This window comes from Paralichthys olivaceus, chromosome 7 (genome assembly GCF_024713975.1).
Source record: "Paralichthys olivaceus isolate ysfri-2021 chromosome 7, ASM2471397v2, whole genome shotgun sequence".
Taxonomy (NCBI): Eukaryota; Metazoa; Chordata; class Actinopteri; order Pleuronectiformes; family Paralichthyidae; genus Paralichthys; species Paralichthys olivaceus.
This window is the reverse complement of record NC_091099.1, coordinates 15,762,013-15,785,155: the sequence shown is the minus strand read 5'-3', so window position 1 is coordinate 15,785,155 and position 23,143 is coordinate 15,762,013. Positions and strand designations below refer to the sequence as shown.

Here is a 23,143-nt window from a genome sequence, read left to right as displayed (position 1 = left end):
AAATTTGAAAAAAAAATCCATATGTGATTACATTTGGAATTAATTTTTTTTGAAAAAAAAAACCGAGTTATGTGTATTTTTTGTATTTTAATTCAAACAATATAAGTTGAGTTAAATTTGTACACATACTTATTTTACATCCAATTGTGTTTATTTCCCCGTTTGTGTTTTTTTGCTTAGTTAATTTAATATAATCGACTCACTTGGGATCGATTACTTCCCCCTGACAGTCATTCTGTGCTCGGCCGGTTACGCCTGAGAAGCGGGATTGTTGTTGCCCTGCAGCGCCTCTCCGGCTAAATGCTACCCGGCACGTTAGCTAACATCCTGAGCCACTGACAGGGTTTCTGTTCATGTTTCTGTGTTCTTTGGGACGCACGTGAGACTAAACAAGCTGCAAATATGCGACGTGTTAAATGTGAGTATCTCTAAGCTAAGTTAGCTTAACCACAGCATTGTTAGCCCTGTCTACACTGAGAAGTTTGCAGCGAAGAGAAGTTTCTGAAAGACGTTTTCACTGAGCAACAAAACAATGACCGAGAGAGCCAACAAGGACAAACCCAGGATAAGTCTGTCATTGTCCAAGAGCAAGAAGAAAGGTAATGTCTCAGCTGGGACTCCTGCCAGTGCTGCCTCCTCCATGACTCCAATCACCTCATTCTTCAGCAGCCAGCCTCCATCCAAGCTGGCCTGTCCCCTGTGTGGCCAACTGGTACCAAGATTCAGGATCAATGAGCACATTGATTTGCAATGTCAGAACTTTGACAGAGGAGACAGCAGTGCCACCTCAGCAAGTAATAATGTTGTGCCAAGCACCCAGCTGTCACCCAGAAAGAATCCTGCAAAGTCCCCAGAGCAGGATCGAAACAAGGGAGAGGAGGTCAAAGAGACCAAGATCAGCCCTTACTTCAAGAAGAATAACTTTCAGCAGGCTCCACGTGAGATAAACAGTAAAACTGTGGTCAGGACGATTGACCTGGGAAGTCTCTCCTCCAAGTTATCTAAAACGTGTCACGACCTACCTGAGAGGACACAAACGGATGGTGAACAGCTGGAAAAGGAGAGTGACCCTCCTGAGACTCTCAGCAGCTCGCAGAAAGAAAATGTCCTGAATCAGAGTTTTGAGGACAATAAAGATTGTGTGAAAGTCATCGACCTGACAGAAACCTGCGACGAGACTCCAACAGCAGTGACATATCTATCGTGTTCAGAAAAAGGACCTCTTATGCCAGAAACCTCCCAAAAACTAGTCACTCCAAAGTTGCATGTTTCTTCCTCCAAACTAGCAAAGAGGAAAAAGATAGCGGCTTCCACTGGCAAGGTTTCCGTTCTCACTAAGAAAGCAAAATTTGACAAGAGCAGGGAGTCAGATGAGGTGTTTTCTAGTGAAAATAAAGCCAAAAAAACTGATACAGACCAAGATAAAACTCTAGTGCCTTCCACAACGTCTGACCTCCCTCTGAGTTCAGAGGAGATATGTGATTTAACCGCTGCAGTCATTAATAGTGATTCCCTGCCAGAGTTTGCTCAGCAGACCATCAGCGACCAAGCTGTCGACAGCCTTCATCCACCAAATCTTCCATACTACCTCCGTAACTTCAGAACTGTACTACAAGCTGTGCTGGAGAATGAAGACGACAGAGCCTTGTTCAACCAGGATGATATGTCACTCGTACACGCATTTGAGAAGCTATCAGGTACGCTAGAGTGTCACACAGTTATTATAATTTAACAACAATGAATAGAAATAATTGTTCTCATGTGTCTTCTCTATCAAAAGTCATGGGGCAGAAGCTGTATGTGAGGCTCTTTCAGAGGAAGCTTAAGTGGCTTCAAGTAAATAAACTGGATTATGAACAGATATGCAGTGATCTGGGACCTGTTGCTGAGGAGCTGGTTCAAAGTGGTTTTCTGCTGTCAGGTAAATGAAGCCCAGATGTTTTTAATATGTTACATCTCTGGCTGAGTTGGCCGAAACTCCAAATTACTGACATTTATTAGTAGACTGTTGCAAGCTGTGTTTTAATATTTCTTAATTTTTTTTTACTGCTAAGACAATGACTTATTGAATTGTTGTATAGTAACTGTGAGTTAATACCATTTGTGTTATCCTTGTGAAAATCCACACCAACCCAAATGTGTACATTATTTATTTTTATTCTTCAGATGTCCGCTAAATTTAGATTTTTTATCTTAAAGAGAATGATCTTGAGGACCTCGGAGAGGCTCTAGATCTGTTGCCCGCTCCTGAACTCAAAGCTCTGGCTAAAAGCTTCCATCTGGGCAGTTCTGGGACTCAGAAACAGCAGCTTGTGGACGGGCTGCTTAATCTGAGCAAACAAAAGTCCATCTTCTCTCTGAGCCCTGCTCAAAACATCAGGGCTGTCATCCTCAAAAGGTGAGATGAGCAGTGACTTTGTATTCACTGCACTACTAATGTTGTAATGATTTCACACCTGTGCTTTCCTCTCCAACGTTAAAGGGTGAAAAAGCTTGCAGGTTCCTGTGTGCGTCTGTGTCATGGTCCTCGAGCTGTTTTCTCCCGCATCCTTCTGCTCTTCTCTCTGACGGACACCATGGATGAGGAAGAGATGGCAGCTGCTGGGCAGAGCCAGCTTTTTACCATCCTGCTCGTCAATTCAGGGCGTCTGGCCTTCCCAGACTACACAATGCAACGTACCACCAAGGTTTTCCAGGACAGAGACGACCTGATCAGGTGAGGGCCTGCCAACAGGGTTCAGATGATGTTTTTGTTAGAAGTATAAACAGAAATATATACATCTAACTCCATTCATCCCACCAGGTATGAATTATCCATGCGATCTCTGCAAGAGGTAAACTCAGCGATGCAGGCAGGTCAGTGGGAAGAGGCCCTAGAGCTTTACACTGTTGCCAAAAGTGCCTGGCAGGAGCTGAAGAAAAACCATGACTTCAGGTGATGAGCCGTCAATTTATTTATCAATCCATTTGTTTCTGTCTGAAAAACAGATACAGAGTCCTTCGTGATTGTTAAACATTAACATTATTATTGTGTTGGATAGTCATCAGGAAGAGTTGCCTGTGTTCCTGCGCAGCTTCACTACAGGATGGTCTTACACTCGTATTTTATCCAGAGGGGTGGAGATCTTGCAGAGGCTACGTCAATATGAGGTTTGTTGACCTCATCCACTGAAACTCACACATGTAACCATGTTTGAAGTATGTCATCATTAAAAAGAGGAGTTTTGTGTCACAGGAAGCAGTAGAGGAGCTGCACACCTTACTGTCGCAGTCCGTTTACTGTCCTGACAGTCGAGGACGATGGTGGGACCGACTGGCGTTAAACCTTCACCAGCACCTAAAGAAACCTGAGCAAGTGAGTTGCAGTATCCTCTCACCTCCTCAGATACATCCTTATCACTTCATTCACTCATCGTGCTCAGGAATAGATGTGACGAGTTTTCATGTGCATGGCTGCTGTTCTTTTCCTGTTGCATTCAGGCAATTTGTGCTATTAGAGATGGGCTGACAGACACTCTGGTACGAACAGGACATAAACTCTCCCTGCATCAGAGAGCCATTCGGATGAAAGAGTCTGCCAGCTTCAAGAAGTATCGCCTGCAACTCAGAGATTTACCCACTATTCAAGTCCAAGATGTCAAACATGTGAGTTTGCTGCAGTATGTCTGCACTGAGCTTTCTTGGGAAAACCCTTTTATTACTTTTATATTTTCCTGCTTGTACTTTTGTCTGCAGGTTACAATCCGAGGACAGCTGTTTCCTCATGAGGGAGGCATGGGCAAATCTAGGTTTCTTTTACATGCAAATGAGGAGGGGAAAGAGAGCGATGATGCCACTGTAATATGTTCTGTGGAAGAGCTGTGTTTAGCACATTACCGCCAACAAGGATTTGACCAAGGTAAACATTGTTTCTTGCCCTATAAAAAATTAAAACACGTGGATGTTCCTCTGATCACAAGAACAATATATTGTTGTTGTTAATGTAACAGGGATCCATGGTGAGGGTTCAACCTTCTCTACATTGTTTGCTCTTTTGCTGTGGGACGTCATTTTTATGGAAGGAATTCCAGATGTTTTCCGAAACCCATACCAGGTCAATTAAGCTCTCTATAAGTTTTGCTGAATAACCACGCATCTGAACAAGTTTTTAACTCATGTTTATTTCCTCTCACAGACATGTCCACTGGATCTTTACACCGACTGTTTCTATGAGAACAGGAAGGAGGCAATAGATTCACGTGTTCAGTTACTCAGTGAGGCGTCTGTGGAGACGCTACATAGCATGTTAGAGGATGTCTGGACCTCACAGGAGGGTAAAGTGTGTTCATTGGTCAGCTGGGAGCGTTTCTCATCTCTTCAACATGCACAGGTATTTACTGTCAATCTTGCAAGTATACAGTGGCTTCAGAAAGTATTCAGTATAATAAAGCACTAGCACACTATATTGTGTTGTTGATGCTATTTTAATTTGATTAAATTGCCATAAATGCCCATCAATCTGTGCAAGATAATGGCAAAATTAAATATGTTTTTAAATAATTACAAATCCTCATTAAATCTCTTAATCAGATACCAAAATCTCACATTTACAAAAGTATTAAGATCTTTTGTTGTGGCACTCGAGCCTTTGTTTGTGTCTAGAGGTTGATTGGATTCAACCTGTGGCAAAATGAATGGACATAGTTTAGAAAAGTACATACCTCTGTAAATAAGGTCCCATAATTCACACTGCATGTCAGGACAAAACCCAGGTCATCTAGTCCAAGGAGGTCTCTGTACACCGCTGCGATAAAACTTTAGCAGGGCATAGATCAGAGAGAGGGTACAAAACCATTTCTAAAGCTTTGAATGGTCCCAGGGGCGCAGTAATCACAGTTATTGTGAAAAAGAAATTCCGAGAGTTGCCTGTCCGACCCAAATGACTGGCAAAAAGGACCTTGGTCAGGGAGTTGTCCAACAATCAAAAGTCATTTAACAGAGCTTTAGAATGTGCAGTGCGATGCGTTGGGAGGGGCCTTCTCAGTAGCATGGAAAGGAAGACTAGTATAAACATAGACTGGATATAAAGATGGACGTCATGTGTCTGTGTCCTCCCACTATCCAGAAAAGAAGTCAAAATATCCTAGATATGAACTCTGACATCTTTTGCCGAAGACGTCTACTCTTGTAGCAATTAATGGAGCCACGGTACTGAAGTCCTGCAGAAACATGACTCAGGAGTCGATCTCAGCCAATCGTGATGTTTTACTCCATTTTATAACATCAAATAACTAATTAAAAGCAAACTTTTAAGGTTTCAGTTTTTGTTTAAGAAATTAGCTAAAATTTCTGAAAACAAGTTTCTGCATTATCAGTACGATGTGTAGATTGATAAGCAAAAATGGCAATTTTGCCAATTTAAAAATAATGGACAAAAAATGTCTGAGGTCATTATATGTCATGTTATACATTATATGAATCTAATAGTGTATTCTATTTTTTACTTACATTGTGTGATGTATTATTGTGAAAAATAATCTGTTTCAAAAAATAACTGATAAAATGTGTCTACGAGGTACTAACATGGTACTAACATAACCACCTTTATTCACTGATATTTGCAGTCTCTGGTGTCTTGCCTTGGTGGAGCCTTCTTAGGAGGAGTAATAGCAAGAATGTCAAAAGACTACAGACACTGTCGTGGAGGTTTGCCTGATCTGGTGGTTTGGAACACCTCAGAAAACACCTACAAGGTGAGATACTGTCACATCCGAGCTATTAGAATTACATTGATCCCTAAATCATGTCTGATTATTCTGCATAGCCTTGTGACATGGGTTATCTTGTTTTAGCTGGTGGAGGTGAAGGGGCCCAGTGACCGGCTGTCCCAGAAACAACAGATCTGGCTGGATGAGCTGCAGAAACTGGGGGCCGATGTAGAGGTGTGTCACGTGGAAGCTTGTGGAGCCAGAGGAGTTCGCCTGGAATAAACACACAAAAATAAATGACTGAAGAGATTAAATAGAAACAGAGCAAAAATACTGAAATAAACATGATTTGGGTGCTGATTCTGTTTAACTCACAAATCTCAATGTATCTTCCATATACAACTTTAACTCTGTTTGAGTAAGGGGATTGTTGTCAAAAGGAGTGTTCCTTGGGAATGTGTTTTTATCATCAAGTCAACCACTGCATCAACAGGAAGAGGTGCATCATGGGATGATCATCACAGAGAACTGCCAGGATCAGAAATAGCTTACACATAATCAGAGGTTATGCATGACAGGAAATTGGTCCAACGACCACACAAACCTGATGGTGCTTCCTTCTCTCTTCCAACACCGCATTCACGGGATCTTGGGTTGCCAAGCAACAGAAACATGTAGTTGGCTTCTTATGAATTGTAAAATGGCTCTGTGAGTTTGTTTTGCAAGTAATTACTGTGATAAAGTGGCTATATATATATATATATATATATATAATACACTTTGCTGCTACTCTACCAGAAATAAAACATCAGTGGGTAACTGAGAAAAAGATCATTAATGATTATTTCCATTATTGATTAAACTGCTGTTTGTTTTCTCCATATTGTGAATAATTGGTTGGTCTATAAAATATCATGTTTGTCTGAATAAAAGTCGATTTACTACAAGAATCATCACATAAGAAAAAAGCAGCAAATCCTCACAATTGGACCTGGGAATTGATTTTCCATTTTTGTTTAAAGTTTAAATCAGGCATTTTATGTATCAGATATTTACTCAAGTGAAAGTAAAAAATATTTTGTTACAGAACGATATAATACTTTTTTTTATAGAGCATTCAAGGTCTTTTGTGAATAAGATGACATTTTGTGCACACAGGTTGTTTGGATTGCAATTTTATTATGGAAGAAGATGAAAACAAATTAAATGGAAGAGGCTTTACTTTTACTATTGATTGAAGTTATTTTATCATAAGACAAATTACCTTATGATTTATATTAGTAATTAATTACCTCATGTAAACCTTATCAGGGCTTCACACCAATGCATTTAATCCATAATAATACACCATATTTTTGTTTTTAAAAACAAAGCAGCTACGAAATATAAGTTTCAAATTAGTGTAAAGTAAAAGTGCAAAATTAAAGATGTATTATACATTTAAATACCGAAGTATGAAAGTAAAGTAGAAGTACCTGTACTTGAGTACATGTGCTTGATAACTTTGTACCAACGTTAGAATCTAAGAGCACCTTGGATGTAATAATGTGGACTCTGGGACATGTTGAAAAAATCACGTTGGTTTCCTCGTTTTGAAAGTTTCCGTAAGGATTGGAGAAGATACACACATTACGTCACGTTACATTACTTTACGTTACATTACATCCTGGTTAGTGTTTGCGGACCTGGGTCGTGGACGCGCTTGGGGGAAGGGATGCCAGGTTGCTACGCGCGTGACGTCAGAGCGTAGGAGAGGGAGAGAGGGAGAGAGAGAGCGAGAGCGAGCGAGGGAGGGAGGGAGGAGATGAGAGGAAGCTGCAATAAACACACAGGGCGGCTGCGCCTCTAAGTAGGACAATAAAGTGAGGACGGCATCAATGCGCTAACAATGGATTTATCAGACATGCTTCTTCTCAAAGTGTTCCTCTTCGCCTACTTACTGAACTACACCCAAGGTGAGTGAGACGTGTCCGGGGAAAAGCTCCGGGGCGCCGCGCTGCCTCGGTTCGGCAGAGAGGAGCAGAAAAGGCTGGTGTAGCAGCCGTTAGCTTCGGGAGGGCTCAGCGGGGCCTGCGTGTTGTCAACAGAACTGCGCCCTTTTCTCACTTCCAGCGAACAAACCAGACGCAGCGCAGGAGCCGACCCGGATCCGCGCAGCTCGTTGACACAAAGCGACGTCGCCCGGTTGTCTGCCTGTGTTGTCACGGTTTTTACTGTCGGGCTTGGCCTCGGTTTTGTTGTTATCGTGGGAACAGCGCCGACAGCCATTGTTATGAGAAGATGGAGATGCCGACTCGGCTAGCAGACCGTTAGCTTTGAGCTAGCTAGCGCTGTAGTCGCTAACGTTGACAATATCGTGAAAACAGCACATTTAGCCCCCGACATTGTGTTACCTGAGCTAGGCTACAGCTAACACGTTACATGTAATGCGTTTTTATGTTTAGTGGCATACTTGTAGTGTCTGTTTAGCTGCTGGTCAGTGTTGTTTGGTACAGGTTCACCCTGTTAGCCGCAATGTTATCTGAACAGAGATAATATAAAGAATCCTCTATTTTATAGGGATTTAATAGTTGTACCTTTGACACTATACAACCTGTATATAGGTGAAATTAACTGAATTACATTAGCTATATTACTGTTATACACAATGTGTCAGTCACTCAACAGTGTCCGTTAGTTTACTTTATTTCATTAATTTCAATGTAATCCAAAAACAAATTAGACCTGTATACTTGTTTACATTCCCTCAATGAAATAAGGAGCAGGAAGGGAGAACATTCTTATATTACCTTCCCATTTCATATAAATACACATGACCATCCCTTTAGTGATTACCTTACATTTCACAAATCCCATAGCAAATCAATCAGACCTTAATCCATAGCCACCATCATATCATCAGTGTCACTCAGTAATGTGTGATACGTATATTTTAAACCCTAAATTGGAGCCACTGTCAAAGTGTTAAAAGTAGCTTTTAGTTTTCTAACATTTGATCAATCTCATGTAGGGAAATTAACATAAAGAAATGCATGGGATACATTATTTGACCACGTTATTATATAACTATGTTGGATTTTGTGGGTTTGTAAGTGTTTCTGAAGGTTTCGTATGATCGCAGAAGTCCAAGTCTCAGAAATTGTTGTGTTTGCTCAGTGTTTATGGTTTTATCTGATGTAGGCCTTGAGGAATTAAGATACTTCTGGATAGCCATGGCCTTTACTTCTCATAGTCACCTCAATGAAAAATTCAATGTTAGCACCTAAATATTTCATTATGCACATGACTGGAGAAGAAGCTGAGGCTTGGTCTACTTACCCATCTTTGTTACATGGTTACTCTGAATCCTGTAATTTATGGCTCAGTCTTCTGAGATAATTACCTGTCAGAGAGTACTAATTACATAAACTGGTTTTACTGAAAATACTTTCTTCTGTGTTCCATGTTATGGGGCAAAGATCTAAGTATAAGGAACTTTCAGAAGGGCTTAAATGGCCTGTGGAGTTTGTCAGAAGGCGTGTGAAGCAGTTGGTGAAATGGGTGGAGGTGCTGGAGAATCTCTCTCCTTCAAGCCCGCCACCCACTCCTCTGGTGGCGAAATAATTATGCTGCGATGCTGGGGGCAGTTGTTTAGCACAGCTCCAAAACTGGCATCCATTTGACTTAAATAGATTTAGCTGAATTTTAAAACACAGACCATGCTGGTTTGCTGTTATTTTCCATCTTTCTAATCCTTCCTGTCAAATATCTGTCCGATCATCCATTCTTTTGAACACTTCAATTATCCTAACATGAACCATGCCTCAGTTATTTACTCTAAAACAAATCATACTTTGAAGATTCAAATCACATTATCTATTTCTTTAACTATATTAGGTTTAACTGATCTGCCAAGATTAACAGATGTGAGAGAGACGCTGTTGTACCGGGGTTGTTTGAAACCTCTGGCCTTGAACGTTTGTGTTTTATCTCTGACATTTGGTCATGTATTGTGTTTTATCAGTATATTATTGTGATGAAATCTTAGTAACATGTTCACATATTATTGTTATTATGTTTGATTATGTACAGTAAATGAATTCAAATCTGAGAACGAATGAGACAACGATCAGACCTGGTATAAACATCCATCCTGAGGGGTCTGATCTGAAGTAGACACCTCTAAGTACAGGTGTGAATGCACTCAAGGAACATTGAGAATGTATTTGAGATCCAATCTCTATGACCACCTCGGAATTTGGTCCACCTTCTTTAAGCTGTGTGGACGCAAATGTGTTGTGGGCCACATTGAAGTACCACCTACTCAGCTAACCAGCTGAATACACTACTTTTGATTGATTTCATAATGAATCTAAAGTATTTGAACAATTTTCTGTGTTTTCCGGATAAACTGAATAAGCAGTGAACACTATAATATCAACACTGACTTCCACATATTTCATATTTTCTATATTTTTATTTACATTTCTATTTTTTTAAGCTGTGTTTACTGCATTGCTTTACTCGGCTTTGCTTGGCTCCTCTTATCTCTCTTTCTCTCTCTCACACACACGCTGATAACACCCAAACACATTGACGGTGCTCCCGTCTCTATAGTCAGACTGGATAAAAACAACATCATTTGGTGTTTGTGAGAAGAGAGGATGTGCATGTTTATTTCCATACAGAGTGGGGAAGTGGAATCAGATCAGAAGCAGTCACAGGAGACCATTTCAGGAAGGATTTTAAGTCCAGATGTGAACAGACAAACTTATAGCTCTCCACTTGGGATCGGATCTCTCAGGATGGATGTTAATACCAGGTCTGAACAGGGCCAGAAAGATCTATCCATTTCTGAGATTCTGGAATAGTGTGTAGTTCACAAGAGTTTATTAGCCTTGAATTGTCCTTGCTTCTTGTTGTTAACAGGAGTCCCTCTGTTCTTTTCAAACAGGACACTACAGAAACCCCCTGAACAAGTACATCCGTCACTATGAAGGCCTGTCCTACGACACAGAGCTTGTGCACAGCAAGCATCAGAGGGCCAAGAGGGCGGTCACTCACGAAGACAAGTTCCTTCATTTAGATTTTCATGCCCATGGAAGGTTTGTCAAGATTGTTTTTTGCAGATATTAACCTAAAGGGAAATTTAACAGCATCTCTGTCGATCTCCTTATTTACCTGTCTGTTTACTTTGCAATGCTCATCACATATGCCTACATGCTTTGTGAGTAAAGTTGGAGGTCAGCTGTAGCAGAGATCTACAGAGTGATTGAAATTTGTTTACATTTAATCCTGTTTTATGAAATCATAAACCTGGTCAGGAGCATCGTTTTGACTCAGGTGATAGCGGATTTAAAAATATTTTCTTTGTAGTTTTTTTATGGTAGTTACTGCATTAGAGATAAAACAGTCAGGTTGAGGTTCCCTCAAGATATAGTAAGGGATGGCTGGATGGACACCTCATGTCCTTATCATGTCCTTATGATGGTTCCTCGTCCAGCCTTTTGAAGAGGTGGTGTTGTTTGATGGAAAGTGCCCACTCTCTCCATGACAAAGTCAAGACCATCTGGCTAGGAGCTTGGCTGAGGCTGTTTTTCACCCTGCCCATAGCACAGCCTGCTGTTCCTATACACCGATGGTGCTTAATAGGGAAGACAACGATAAGAGCTAAGAAAACAGGCCCATAGAAAGAAGATATCTGTTCCTTTTGAAAAGTGTGTCAGCTCCTTTTCCTTTTGACTTTGTGTCAAAGCTAGACATGCAACCCAAATTCTTTGCTGCGCTTTTTTTTTTTGCCTCATTTGAACAAAATGTCTAAATATGGCTGAAATAGCTGTTATTCTGCTTTCTTTGTGTACCTTGCATTTTCAACCTGAGACTAAGTCATAACGAAACTGCTGTGACTCAATAGCTACTGTTCACATGTAAGGGCAAGATTTATGTGTCTAGTCATCATGTTAACTTTAAGCATATTTTGCAGATCTAAAGTCCTTTGTTTTCTAGCAGTTAATGTAGCGACTGTGCACTGACCTACACAACAACCACTTGCACACAACACAAGCACACAATGATAGCACTGTGTAGGTGTTACATGAAACCCAAGGTTTACTATAACATCTTTGTTTCCCTACCATATGTTCGATCGACAAAAAAACACCATTGTTTCAATAAATCCTCATTTTCTCTTCGCTTGGAAAAGGGCTTAGATACCAAACCATGTCCTTGCTTTCACCCCTTTCCTCGCTATTTTCATTTACATTTTCCTTTTTCTTAAGGGCTTGGGAAATACTGCTTACCTCCAAAGTGAATCCAAATTCAGATCCACACCCAAATCCATAGGCTCACACTCATGAATATGAATATGGCATGAATAAATCAGGAGAGGTTTTGGGACATCAAAGAAACAGTTTTACCATATTGTATATTTTTATGTCTTTGATTTTAGGCATTTTAATCTACGGATGAAGAGGGATACCACCTTGTTTTCCCAAGATTTAAAGGTAGATGTTTCAGGAGAAGAGATTCCTTATGATACGGCTCATATCTACACTGGAGAAATCTATGGTAAGGCTGCATTTAAACCCACTTGTTTGAATGTGTTTATTGAAGTAAAAGCAAAGCAGCAATGCAGTCCTAGGCCTTTTGTTTTTTATGTATTATGTTGATTTTTTTTGTTTGTTTTTGAAATACACATTTCCGATCTTGTGTAAAAAAAAAAACAAAAAAAAAACATCTATAACTTTGTAATTTTGGATTCCCAGGAGAGAAAGGTACCCTGACTCATGGCTCCATTGTGGATGGTAAGTTCGAGGGCTTCATTCAGAGCTACCAGGGCAACTACTACGTGGAGCCTGCAGAGAGATACTTGGAGGGCAAAGATGTGCCTTTCCACTCTGTCATTTACCACGAAGACGACATACGTAAGTTTCCAGCAAATTCAGTTACAGAAATGCTTTGAGAGTCTGAATGCACGCATATGTAAATGTGTGGTCGGGACAGTGCGAGGTTGGAGCCGTGGAGCTGATGGAGGCTGACTGGTATAAATCACCTCCCAGGGAGTAAAGATACCTGAGGTGCTCATTAGATGAGTAATACGATCTTTCTCTTTGGCTACAAGCTCATTTACACAGTCTTTACAATGTTGGTACTACTAGTGAGCACCAAACACACTTCACTACCCTGGCACCCTGTAATTTCAAATCATCTGTGTACATATAGTATGATGCTGAGGGGCAAATTAAACAGAAATGTGAATAGAATCGCTAATGAGGGAGACAGGAAAGTAACAGCTCACACAGCAAAGCTAGGCTCAAGTGGCGTGTAAGTACATCCATTAGCTGATCATGAATAGTGCCAGAAATAGAGTGACTCAGGGGGTTAAGTAGCTATCATTGTCTCCCATAATCCTCATAGTGTTGTGTCTGCCTCTCTCACTCAGACTACCCGCACAAGTATGGCCCAGAAGGAGGCTGTGCTGATAGCTCAGTGTTTGAAAGGATGAAGAAGTACCAGACATCTGCCATAGATGAGCCACCCAAGGTGAAACTTCACCACACACCACAATTAACCCTCACAGTTAAAGAAAGACATTTCTTTTTGTTACCCAGCTCCAGAGATGCCCACACAGACATTTTTTAGTGTCTCTGTGCAATTTGAATTTACATTGACTGGTGAGAAAAGCCCATCTCTACTTAATTAGTGGTTGTCAACATGATAAATGAGTAGCTCATCTGAACAGCAGGAACAGAGTTGTTCTTTGCTGAATGTTTTTTACTTTCTCATTCTAAAGTGGGGTTGCACACAGTATCTCCTGGTTTCATTTTAATCAAAGAATTCACATGGAACTATTGTACATTCAAATTCCATACAAATATACACTCTAATCCTCAACATAGTATATGAAACAATCAAACCTGTCTAATCAAGCTTAGATACTGTACTGTTACATTTAACACATTAGCCTAATAATATTTTCTCAACAAACACATAGACACATAATCAACACGTGTTCTAACAGTGACATTTTCTTTGGAATTACTTTTAGTAAAAATCAAATTCAAAGACCTGCTACAGTGTATTTCTGTATGTGTATGTATTCAGATAAAAATTTACATTAGAGGTTTAATGCAATGTGTTCTGTATGTGAATTGTGAAATTACATAGTACAAAATTTAGTCTGATCAGCCATTCATCTTGAGAGAAATTTCATGTTGTATTTTTCATTTAATAGCAGCTGTTACTTCTCACCCCACAAACTACTATGCCTCCCATGCTCACCATTATCATTAAATTAAAGTCACAGTGCTAAGCATCCAATTTTCTGGAAAATAACTCAGCAGCAATCTTTGAAATCCCTGAAAGGCCTTTTAACAACACGTGACACCTTTCTGACGGTATTTTCAGAATCCTCAGACTCTGCCAACCAAAAAAGATTTTTAAGCCCTTTCTCAAGTTGTTCCTGTTTTTCTACTCCAAGCAGAGATACTTGTCTATGTTCAATTTCTACCACCCAAACCAAAAATACAAATGCTTTATTGAGACATGTTGTTGTTTCTTAAACATTTTTTTGATATCTGTATATATTTTCTTTCTGATCACAACCCCTCAGATAAGCACAGGTATTTAATTTTTATCACTGGTTATTTATTTTTATAATCAGATGCTTCGCTCTGAAGTATATTATTGTAATGGTAATACTGGAGAGAGACAAACTGAAGATTCCTAAAGCTGCACACAACACAAGAGAAGCACTGTCCAGTTGTCACTTTGAGTCAATCAAGAAATTTCCCCCAAAATAAAAGTCTTTCATTTAAATGGTTAAGTTTGCATTCGGCCTTATTATTCCTTCTTTTTTCCACACTCTCCTCGTGTGTGACATGAGAAGTACATGTTCCTAAGCACAGTTGCTGCCTATGAACATGCTGCAGCTGAAAACCACAGCCTAAAAATACCAGTCATTACTTATTTACCCACTGTTTGGTTGAAAATGTTATATATATGTTTTATTTAACTGACTGTTTCCTGCTCTCCGTCTCCTGTTCTGCTCACACCAGGAGCTCTACGCTGAGGCAGGTTTTAACGAACCTGTGCTGCTGAGGAAGAGGAGGATGGCGCAGGCTGAGAAAAACACCTGCCAGCTTTTCATTCAGACTGACCATCTCTTCTTCAAGTACTACAAGACCAGAGAGGCTGTCATTGCTCAGGTAACACACAGTCAGTGTCAGTCACTTGAGTCATGCCATTGCAGGGCTGTAGAAATGACATTTACACAGCAAGTATGAAATCATTCCATCCACAGAGGCAGATTTTAAATGATCAAAAATGGTGGTATCAGAATAATAACACCTCTGCCAGTGATTAGTCCTAACACTTAACAACCTCGAAACAAACAAAAAAATCACACCAGAGCTAACATCAGGGTTTGATTGCTTCCTTCCAGTTACGGTTTTTATCACAATATCAAACTATTCCTCTTAAATTCTAAACAAATTCACATTATTTCTCAAATACAATGTTGAAACCCTGATTTGGTGAGGGCCTTTCCTTGTGAAGGGCTGTGGAGGAGTGTGTTGTGTGAGTTTTCTGTATGTACTCAGGCTACCCCCCCCCACAGTCCAAAGACTTGCAGGTTATGTTAATTGGCGACTCAAAAATCCAGAGTGTACCTCGCCTCAAGCATAATGTCAGCTGGGATTGACTCCAGACCCCCCCCATGACCCTGAAAGGATGAGCCGCATAGCTAATGCGTGGATAGTTTTAGTAATATTAGTTATTCCACCGATGCTGAAAAGAATACAGTGAAAGTTTGTTTGCTTAGCTCTTTACACACATACTGTTCTTTCATAGTAAGTTAGCACACATCACAGGTCAATATCTGACAGTGAGATGTTTTGATTTGTTTTTTTATCTCTGTTAAGATCAGTCAAAGCTTTTAAAAAAAAAAAAATGTTTTGTGAAACCTTTTCAATTTCAGATCTCCAGTCACGTCAAGGCCATTGATGCCATTTACCAGGGCACTGACTTTATGGGCATTCGTAACATCAGCTTCATGGTGAAAAGGATCAGGGTAAGTGATGTATTGATAAACTGATCTGAAGTTTTTATTTTACATATGGTCACTGCCTTTCCTCTGACATTGTCCTCATTGTCCTTCACAGATAAACACCACCAATGTCGAGAGGGACAGGTCCAACCCATTCCGCTTTTCAAATATTGGCGTGGAGAAGTTCCTGGAGCTCAACTCTGAGCAGAACCATGACGACTACTGCCTCGCTTACGTTTTCACAGACAGAGACTTTGATGACGGAGTGCTGGGCTTGGCCTGGGTGGGAGCCCCCTCAGGTACTGGAAGACAGCGTATCATCAGTATTCAGCAACTCCAGAAAGTCTGATCCATTTTCAAGCAAGATATGAATATACCCTGAAGCCTTTAATCCTTTATTACATTCATTGTACTGGGTTGTAGGCACATTATAGCCAAACCTTGCTTAGTGTATATGTAAGATCATTCAAGGAAAAAATAATGAATAGTTATCCTGACAAAAAACAGATTTTCTTCTCTAATGAGAAAATCCTTCATTTGTGCTGTGGTTTGGAAGGATTGTTCCAACCTGTGCTTTTGCTTCTCAGGGAGCTCTGGAGGCATCTGTGAAAAAAGCAAGCTCTACTCAGATGGAAAAAAGAAATCTCTCAACACTGGTATAATCACCGTACAGAACTATGCCTCCCACGTACCCCCCAAAGTCTCCCATATCACTTTTGCACATGAAGTAGGACACAACTTTGGCTCCCCGGTGAGTTACTCAGATGTTCCACATTTATACACATTGAGATTTATTAGGGGCTTGTACATTTTATCCTTTTCTCTTTTAACCTTTTTTCCCCTCACTCTCAGCATGACTCTGGATCTGAGTGTACCCCCGGGGAATCCAAGAGCCAAGACAAGAAGGAGAAGGGCAATTATATCATGTATGCAAGAGCCACATCAGGAGACAAGCTCAACAACAATAAGTTCTCCATCTGTAGCGTTCGCAACATCAGCCAGGTGCTGGAGAAGAAGAGAGGCAACTGCTTTGTTGGTACGTTTTATGTTTTTTTTACTTTCGATTTAACTGCCTCTACTGAGATTTGTTTCAGATTCTCTGCCATTCTAATGAGTGTTGGGGATTTTTAACCCTATGAAGGCTGATTATTAAATCAATGTAACTCAGAAAGCACCAGGACTTAAGGTGATGTTGGCTTTGAAAAGCAATATTGGCATTAGTACTGTATAATTCTTTCACAAGGAGTAATTGGAAGATAGTGCTAGGTTAGGTAAAATTTTGTTGTCCACTATGCAATAAATAGTTTTTGGGCCCACAGAAAAACAACAACATAGAATACAAATAAATTCAATAGTAAATAAACAGTATATCAGGAGAGGTCAAAGTTCAATCCATCACAGACAGTTAAATATATTTTTCCAGAACCCGACCAATGTATAAACTATAGGTTGGCCAATGATATTGGTCGATATGAGATACAACACAGCGATATCAACGTTTATGTTTGTCTATATGAAACCTTTTATTTTACAGAGTAAATGATGCAGAAAAGATTGTTTACATTTTACATACATTTTTTAATTAAATTCAACTGTAATATACAGAGCCTTAAATAAATCCACCTTGGTTAGGCTCTAGTTTCTTCCTATCTTTTTTTGTCACTTAAGTCAACTTTCAAACAGCAACTTAAAAGCATTTCAATAATTCATGTCTACCTGATCACTTTTACCAAATAATTTAAACAGCATTTGTATAGGAACGATTCTGTTCCAAGCTTTTTGATCCATATAAATGGTTTATCTTTATATCTGTGATCACTATAAGCGGTTATCACTGTAGTCTGTTTCTATATGAACACAGTTAAACATTGATTTTATTTCCCTATTACTGCAGCAACTTATTCTTTTGCATCATTTTTTCTTTGCTTTGGCTTTCGTGATAAAATAGTTTCATGTCAAAGTTGGAAACAAAGTTTTTGCTGCCCAGGCTTAGTTTTTATTCTTCCTTCTCTAAACAGAGTCTGGTCAGCCCATCTGTGGTAATGGTCTGGTGGAGCCAGGAGAGGAGTGTGACTGCGGCTACAGTGATCAGTGCAAGGACCAGTGCTGCTATGATGCCAACCAGGCCGACAACAAGAAGTGCAAATTAAAGTCAAACAAAGTTTGCAGGTAGACCTGGATTCTATTTCTTATGTATCTTAGGGAACTTTAGTTGTGATCCCTCACGACTCAACACTTGTCTCTCTCCCACCAGTCCCAGCCAAGGTCCTTGTTGTACGGCCGATTGCTCTTACAAGGGTCGTAATGACAAGTGCAGAGAGGAGTCAGAGTGTGCTCACCAGGGCATGTGCAACGGAGTCAGTCCTCAGTGCCCCACATCTGAGCCCAAAGCCAACTTCACCGCCTGCCACGGAGAGACACAAGTCTGCCTCAACGGGGTGAGTAGCCGAAGGCTTAACACTCCGAAGTGGTTGTCATAGCGATGTCGCATTCAAAGCAGCCATTGCCTGACCTCACCTGTCCTCACGCTCCTCCCCGACAGGGCTGCTCCGGTTCCATCTGTGAAAAGTATGGGCTTGAGGCGTGCACCTGTGCCAGCCAAGATGGCAAGGACGAAACCGAGCTCTGCCACGTGTGCTGCATGGAGAAGAGTGAGTCACTTACCCTTTTTTCTCAGCTTCATAGCTATTTTTTCCTTCTGCCTTAGATTAGGTCTTTGCCATTCAAATAGTTTTGACTATCTTTGATCGCTCTCCCCAGTGAATCCTAACACGTGCAGCAGCACCGGATCAGAGCGGCTGGCTCGTTTCTTTAATAAGAAAGTGACCACACTGCCGGCCGGCTCACCTTGCAACGATTTCAAGGGTTACTGTGACGTGTTCATGAAATGTCGACTGGTGGATGCAGATGGGCCGCTGGCCAGGCTAAAGAAGGCCATCTTCAACCCTGAGCTGTATGAGAACATTGCAGAGTGGATTGTGGTATGTGTTGTCCCATTGATTAGGATTCTGAGCAGTTGTTAGTTATAATTATATGAAGTGTTTTCTGTATCGATTGTGTTTGACTTAGTTCCTTCTCTTCTCCAGGCTCATTGGTGGGCAGTGTTGCTGATGGGTATTGCCCTCATCATGCTCATGGCTGGATTTATTAAGATCTGCAGTGTGCACACACCGAGCAGTAACCCCAAACTCCCCCCTCCCAAACCACTTCCAGGTGAGTTCCGAGGTTTACAAACTAACTTTTTTCACATCTGAGGTAAACAGGATCATTAAGCTTTTAACAAGTACAATTACCTTCACATTAATACCCCATCGACTGGGTAATGAGCTTTATGAGTCCAAATTTGTCATCATCACTTCCCACAGCACTTTTCTGAGCAAAGTTTTGTTTTTCATATATTAAAAAAGAAATCTGATTAAACTGTTAACATATTCAGTATCTTGTCCAAGGACAATTAGGCATGCACATGGGGACCACTCACATCCCCCGCAGCCACCCTGCTCTGCTTGTATATTTACTCTACATTAAGTTTGGACAGAAAAAGGTTTAAGAAGCATTTGTCAGTTATAATCAAGTATTTATGTTGCTGGCAAACTGCTTGAAACTGTGGTGACAGATCATCACGTCACCAGAATGAAAAGCAGGAAGTTCTGCAACAAACACCTGCCACTCACCCATGTTTTGCAGCCCGACTGTTATGCCTGTTCAAATAAATTCATTTTTTTCTTAGGTAAACGTTTTCCCAAATGTATCTCATCTATCCCATTTCTGCAGTGTTTCTATAGAAGTCCTTGCACCATATGTAACCTTTACAATTCACAAATCCCTCCATTTGTTGTCGATACAATGATCTAAAGATCTTGACTTTTTCGAAGGCAGAATGATGCACAAAGATTTAGTTTGAAGCGTTGTTGATCGATATTCTGTCTTTCAACAAGCTCACCCAGAATGTTTCTCCCGACAGGCACTTTGAAGAGGCGGCGAGCGCAGCAGCACGCTAACTCCCAGGTGCAGCACCAGTCTCAGCACCCGCACTCCCACCCGCACGGCCACGCCGGGCACGGGGGCCAGCGGCAGCCCCAGAGGCAGCCCCAGCGACAGGCACAGCCCCAGAGGCACCACCGTCAGCCCAGAGAAAACTATCAGATGGGCCAGATGAGACGCTGAGACCCTGCGGACACCACCTCCCCCCACACCTCCCCCCAATGCCTTGGCTCCTCCTTGTGCCTACAGTGGGAAACAAAAGCGTCACTCCATCCAAAGAAAAGCCTGACATGGTTGTTAGTCACTACCATATCCTCCATCTACAGACAAAACGGACACGTGGAAAAGAGAAAACACTATCTAGCAACTCAATTGGCTCTTTGTGGAGTTGACTCGACCATCAGCCATTTCCAATGCAGTGCGATCTAGCATCTCCACATTTTTTCTTTTTCTTTCTTTCTTTTTTTTGAAGGAGTGCCAAGGAGTTAAGGATTAATGTGTAGCTTTAGTACATTCTGTGAAGTGTTTATTTTATTTTTATTTTTTTTTCGTTGAGTGACACACCCGTGGCTGCTGGTAAATTGTTCTGTGCTTTTCTTTTGACACTCAAGCCAGAAATGAGAGACACTCAGAGAGGATTTGCGGCACTTTTTGTGATTTACACATGTCAAACGGCAAAAGACACAGGCTCCGGTCTCTTGTGCAGACAGTCTTCTGCATGTGACTGTACATATTTAGTGTATCATAAGTGAAAACAAACTATTTCTTCTACTGTAAATGTGTAATTCTTCACTTTTTTTCTTTTTATTGTTTTGGTTAGTGCTCTCAGGACTCTTTAACACATGAATGAAGGAATGATGGTCGTGAGGAGTTCCTTGGATGTCGCTGCTGAGGATTTGAGGCCGTCAAGTTCTCTCCGCGGTCTTCCAGTCAGGTGGATCTCTCTCACGTTTCGATTGCAAGGTTCCAGATTTGAACAACAAGGTCACCATATCCCGCATTCTAGGCCTTGTTTGTTTAAGGTCCCCCTTTCTTCATATTTTTTTAAAAAACTGTCTTGCTAACATCACATTTTGCTCATGTCGCATAACAAGCTAGATGAGGTTTGGAATCACGGGAACAGAAAGGAAGGTACACCTTTTTATTGTCTTTACTGTTTTTGATGAAGAAGAATGAATAACCACTAAATGAAGCTTAAGATGATTCTACCTGTTACGAAAACAAGGGAAAGTGAAGACTGCTTAGTTTAGAAATGAGAGTGTGTCATGTTTCAGAGTTAGCTTATGTGGGTGTGGAAGTAAATTGAAAAATGACTCCGGTGTGGATGTACAAAAAAAAATGTAAGATGAAAACATTCTATTATTCTTCAAGATAGCGAATCTAAGAACTTTTCAATGTGGGCATGCAGACACATTTATTAAATGTGACTATTAATTGACCAAGGTCTGTAATGTTTGTATGTCACTCAACACTATTTACTTTGACAAATATTAATGTTAGTCTTAAAACAAAGTGGAAGGAGCCGTGTATCGCAGCAGTGTTGTCACATTATTCACTAACACATTCCTCTGTGTGTTCACTAGTTTCACAGGAGACGAGCAGCTGTTATGTTTTAGTTTTCTTCAAAAACTCACGTGCAGTTTTCTCCTGGTCACATCGCATCATGGACTGAAACCCATTTAGAGACCGTGAGCGCAGGCCCTAATGTGAGTTTACATCAGCGTGCCATAAAACTTTAGAAAAGCTGATTTTTGTTCATTGTTAAGGTTTCTGGAGGAAATGAAGGAGATGGGATTGTTTCTGTGGGAGAGATGTTTTCTTCTTCCTCTCGGTGCAGGAGGTGGATTTGGGAAAGCGATTATACCAGTTGGAAGGGTGTGATAAATCTGGTCATGATCTATTATGCAGAATCTTTATTTATGATGCAAAGGTTTTACACACCAAAAATAATTTGGCGTGTAGATTTGCACAAGCATTAAAAGGCAGAGTTTCAAATTATACATTCAGCAAATTTCTGCTCGGGCTATGGCGTCATTATTTTTAAAAGCATGCACTGCGAATCTGAAATAACATTGATGCACACGGTCCTGATGGTTGTAGTAATCAAACGCGGGCTCTGAAGGGGACATGAAAATACTGTGTCTCGCGGTTTCATCCATTTCACACAGCAGGTGATTCAGGCAGGTCGGCTGTTGCTACAACTTCCAACGTCTGTACAAAATGGAGCTCTTTTTAAATTTCACCGTCTAGGCTGCGTCGCGCCCATTAGGCCTAGAAAACCCTACGTGTAAAACTTGTACAGTACTTCGGAAAAATTTGGATTTCATTTGAAGATGAAAACGACATTTTGATACATCAGTTTCATTTTTTGTATTCTAATTCCAGAGTAAATTGTTCAAAGATGTTCATATGTGACAAACTTTCCTCTCCTCTAAGTTATTTATGTTCTTTCTATGTGCTAGTTGAACTGATTTGCTTACGATGATACGTTTTCTCCACCATCATCAATGGTTAAAACAAATTCAGTGTGATGGAGTTAATGTTACATTCTCATTTTTGTCTTTGTTATCCTGTGGCATGGTTTGGGTAGACGAACAGAAGAAATAATGCCTGTAAATTTACTTTTTCTTTTTAATTTCGTAGTCTTGGTAAAGTTTTTAGATAAACGTGCACTGAAAATGTCCAAATTGAGTTGAAATGTGGTAGGTGATGTAGGCCGAAAGAACACAAGATTAAAAAGTAATACTACTGTCTGATTTTAATGTTCACTGTGTTTTATACAGTATCGGAAATTTTTGTTCACTTTGAACATTTTTACTAAAAAAAAAAAAATTTCAAATTGTATTGTGCAAAGAGATGTAATTTTTGGAGTACTTGAAATGCATTAATTAAAAGACTCATTCAAAATAAAATAGACCCCTGTTTACTGTCTGTAAAGTGTGCAGTCTTTGGTTTTTATTGTTTGTGTGGTGCAGTTTTAGTCGTGTGTTCTGAGGTCTGATTTAACACATAAACATGAATGAACAACAGCTTGTGTTACAAACTGGTGTGAGCTTATAGAGATGTGGACATTTTCACAGACGGGACGTGTTGGATTTCAGTGTTTTTGGAACAAATTGGGATTAAAAGTGAAAATGTTTCTCCTGCAATGATTCTGTCTGTTGTTTTTGTAATTTATTTCTCTAATAAGCACCACAATCATAGTCACAGCTGCTGTAGCTGAGAGCATCTGCACACTTGAGTCTTTCCAGAGATCATTTATCGAGGGCGAATGTTCAGGTCTCTGAAATAGAAATAAATTCGCTCTGTGGAGATCAGATTGTGCTGATGCTTTTTTTTTTTATCTTAATATTTATTTTACTGAAATATCTGTATGCTGCAATTCCCCCCAACTTTATTGATATGAAAATCCTCTTGAATAATCAATTGAAAGGTTAAAAGTGTAAAT

The 23,143-nt window shown here is 40.3% G+C and overlaps 2 protein-coding genes across 2 annotated transcripts; both read left to right on the top strand.

Moving 5' to 3' along the window:
* Positions 1–270: 270 nt before the first annotated feature.
* Positions 271–6,521, top strand: fan1 (FANCD2 and FANCI associated nuclease 1). Its single transcript, XM_020114013.2, has 13 exons — positions 271–1,697; positions 1,781–1,921; positions 2,200–2,398; positions 2,483–2,716; positions 2,804–2,935; positions 3,042–3,150; positions 3,236–3,355; positions 3,481–3,645; positions 3,736–3,898; positions 3,990–4,093; positions 4,175–4,369; positions 5,604–5,732; positions 5,832–6,521. The coding sequence occupies exons 1-13, from the start codon at positions 533–535 to the stop codon at positions 5,967–5,969; spliced, it is 2,994 nt and encodes a 997-aa protein (XP_019969572.2). The 5' UTR covers positions 271–532; the 3' UTR covers positions 5,970–6,521.
* An 887-nt stretch (positions 6,522–7,408) lies between these two features.
* LOC109624447 (disintegrin and metalloproteinase domain-containing protein 10-like) lies at positions 7,409–22,844 on the top strand. Its single transcript, XM_020079103.2, has 16 exons — positions 7,409–7,642; positions 10,621–10,771; positions 12,115–12,233; positions 12,431–12,589; positions 13,108–13,208; positions 14,723–14,872; positions 15,643–15,735; positions 15,827–16,010; positions 16,299–16,462; positions 16,564–16,747; positions 17,730–17,880; positions 17,966–18,149; positions 18,254–18,362; positions 18,472–18,692; positions 18,798–18,924; positions 19,676–22,844. The coding sequence occupies exons 1-16, from the start codon at positions 7,576–7,578 to the stop codon at positions 19,876–19,878; spliced, it is 2,367 nt and encodes a 788-aa protein (XP_019934662.1). The 5' UTR covers positions 7,409–7,575; the 3' UTR covers positions 19,879–22,844.
* Positions 22,845–23,143: the final 299 nt, after the last annotated feature.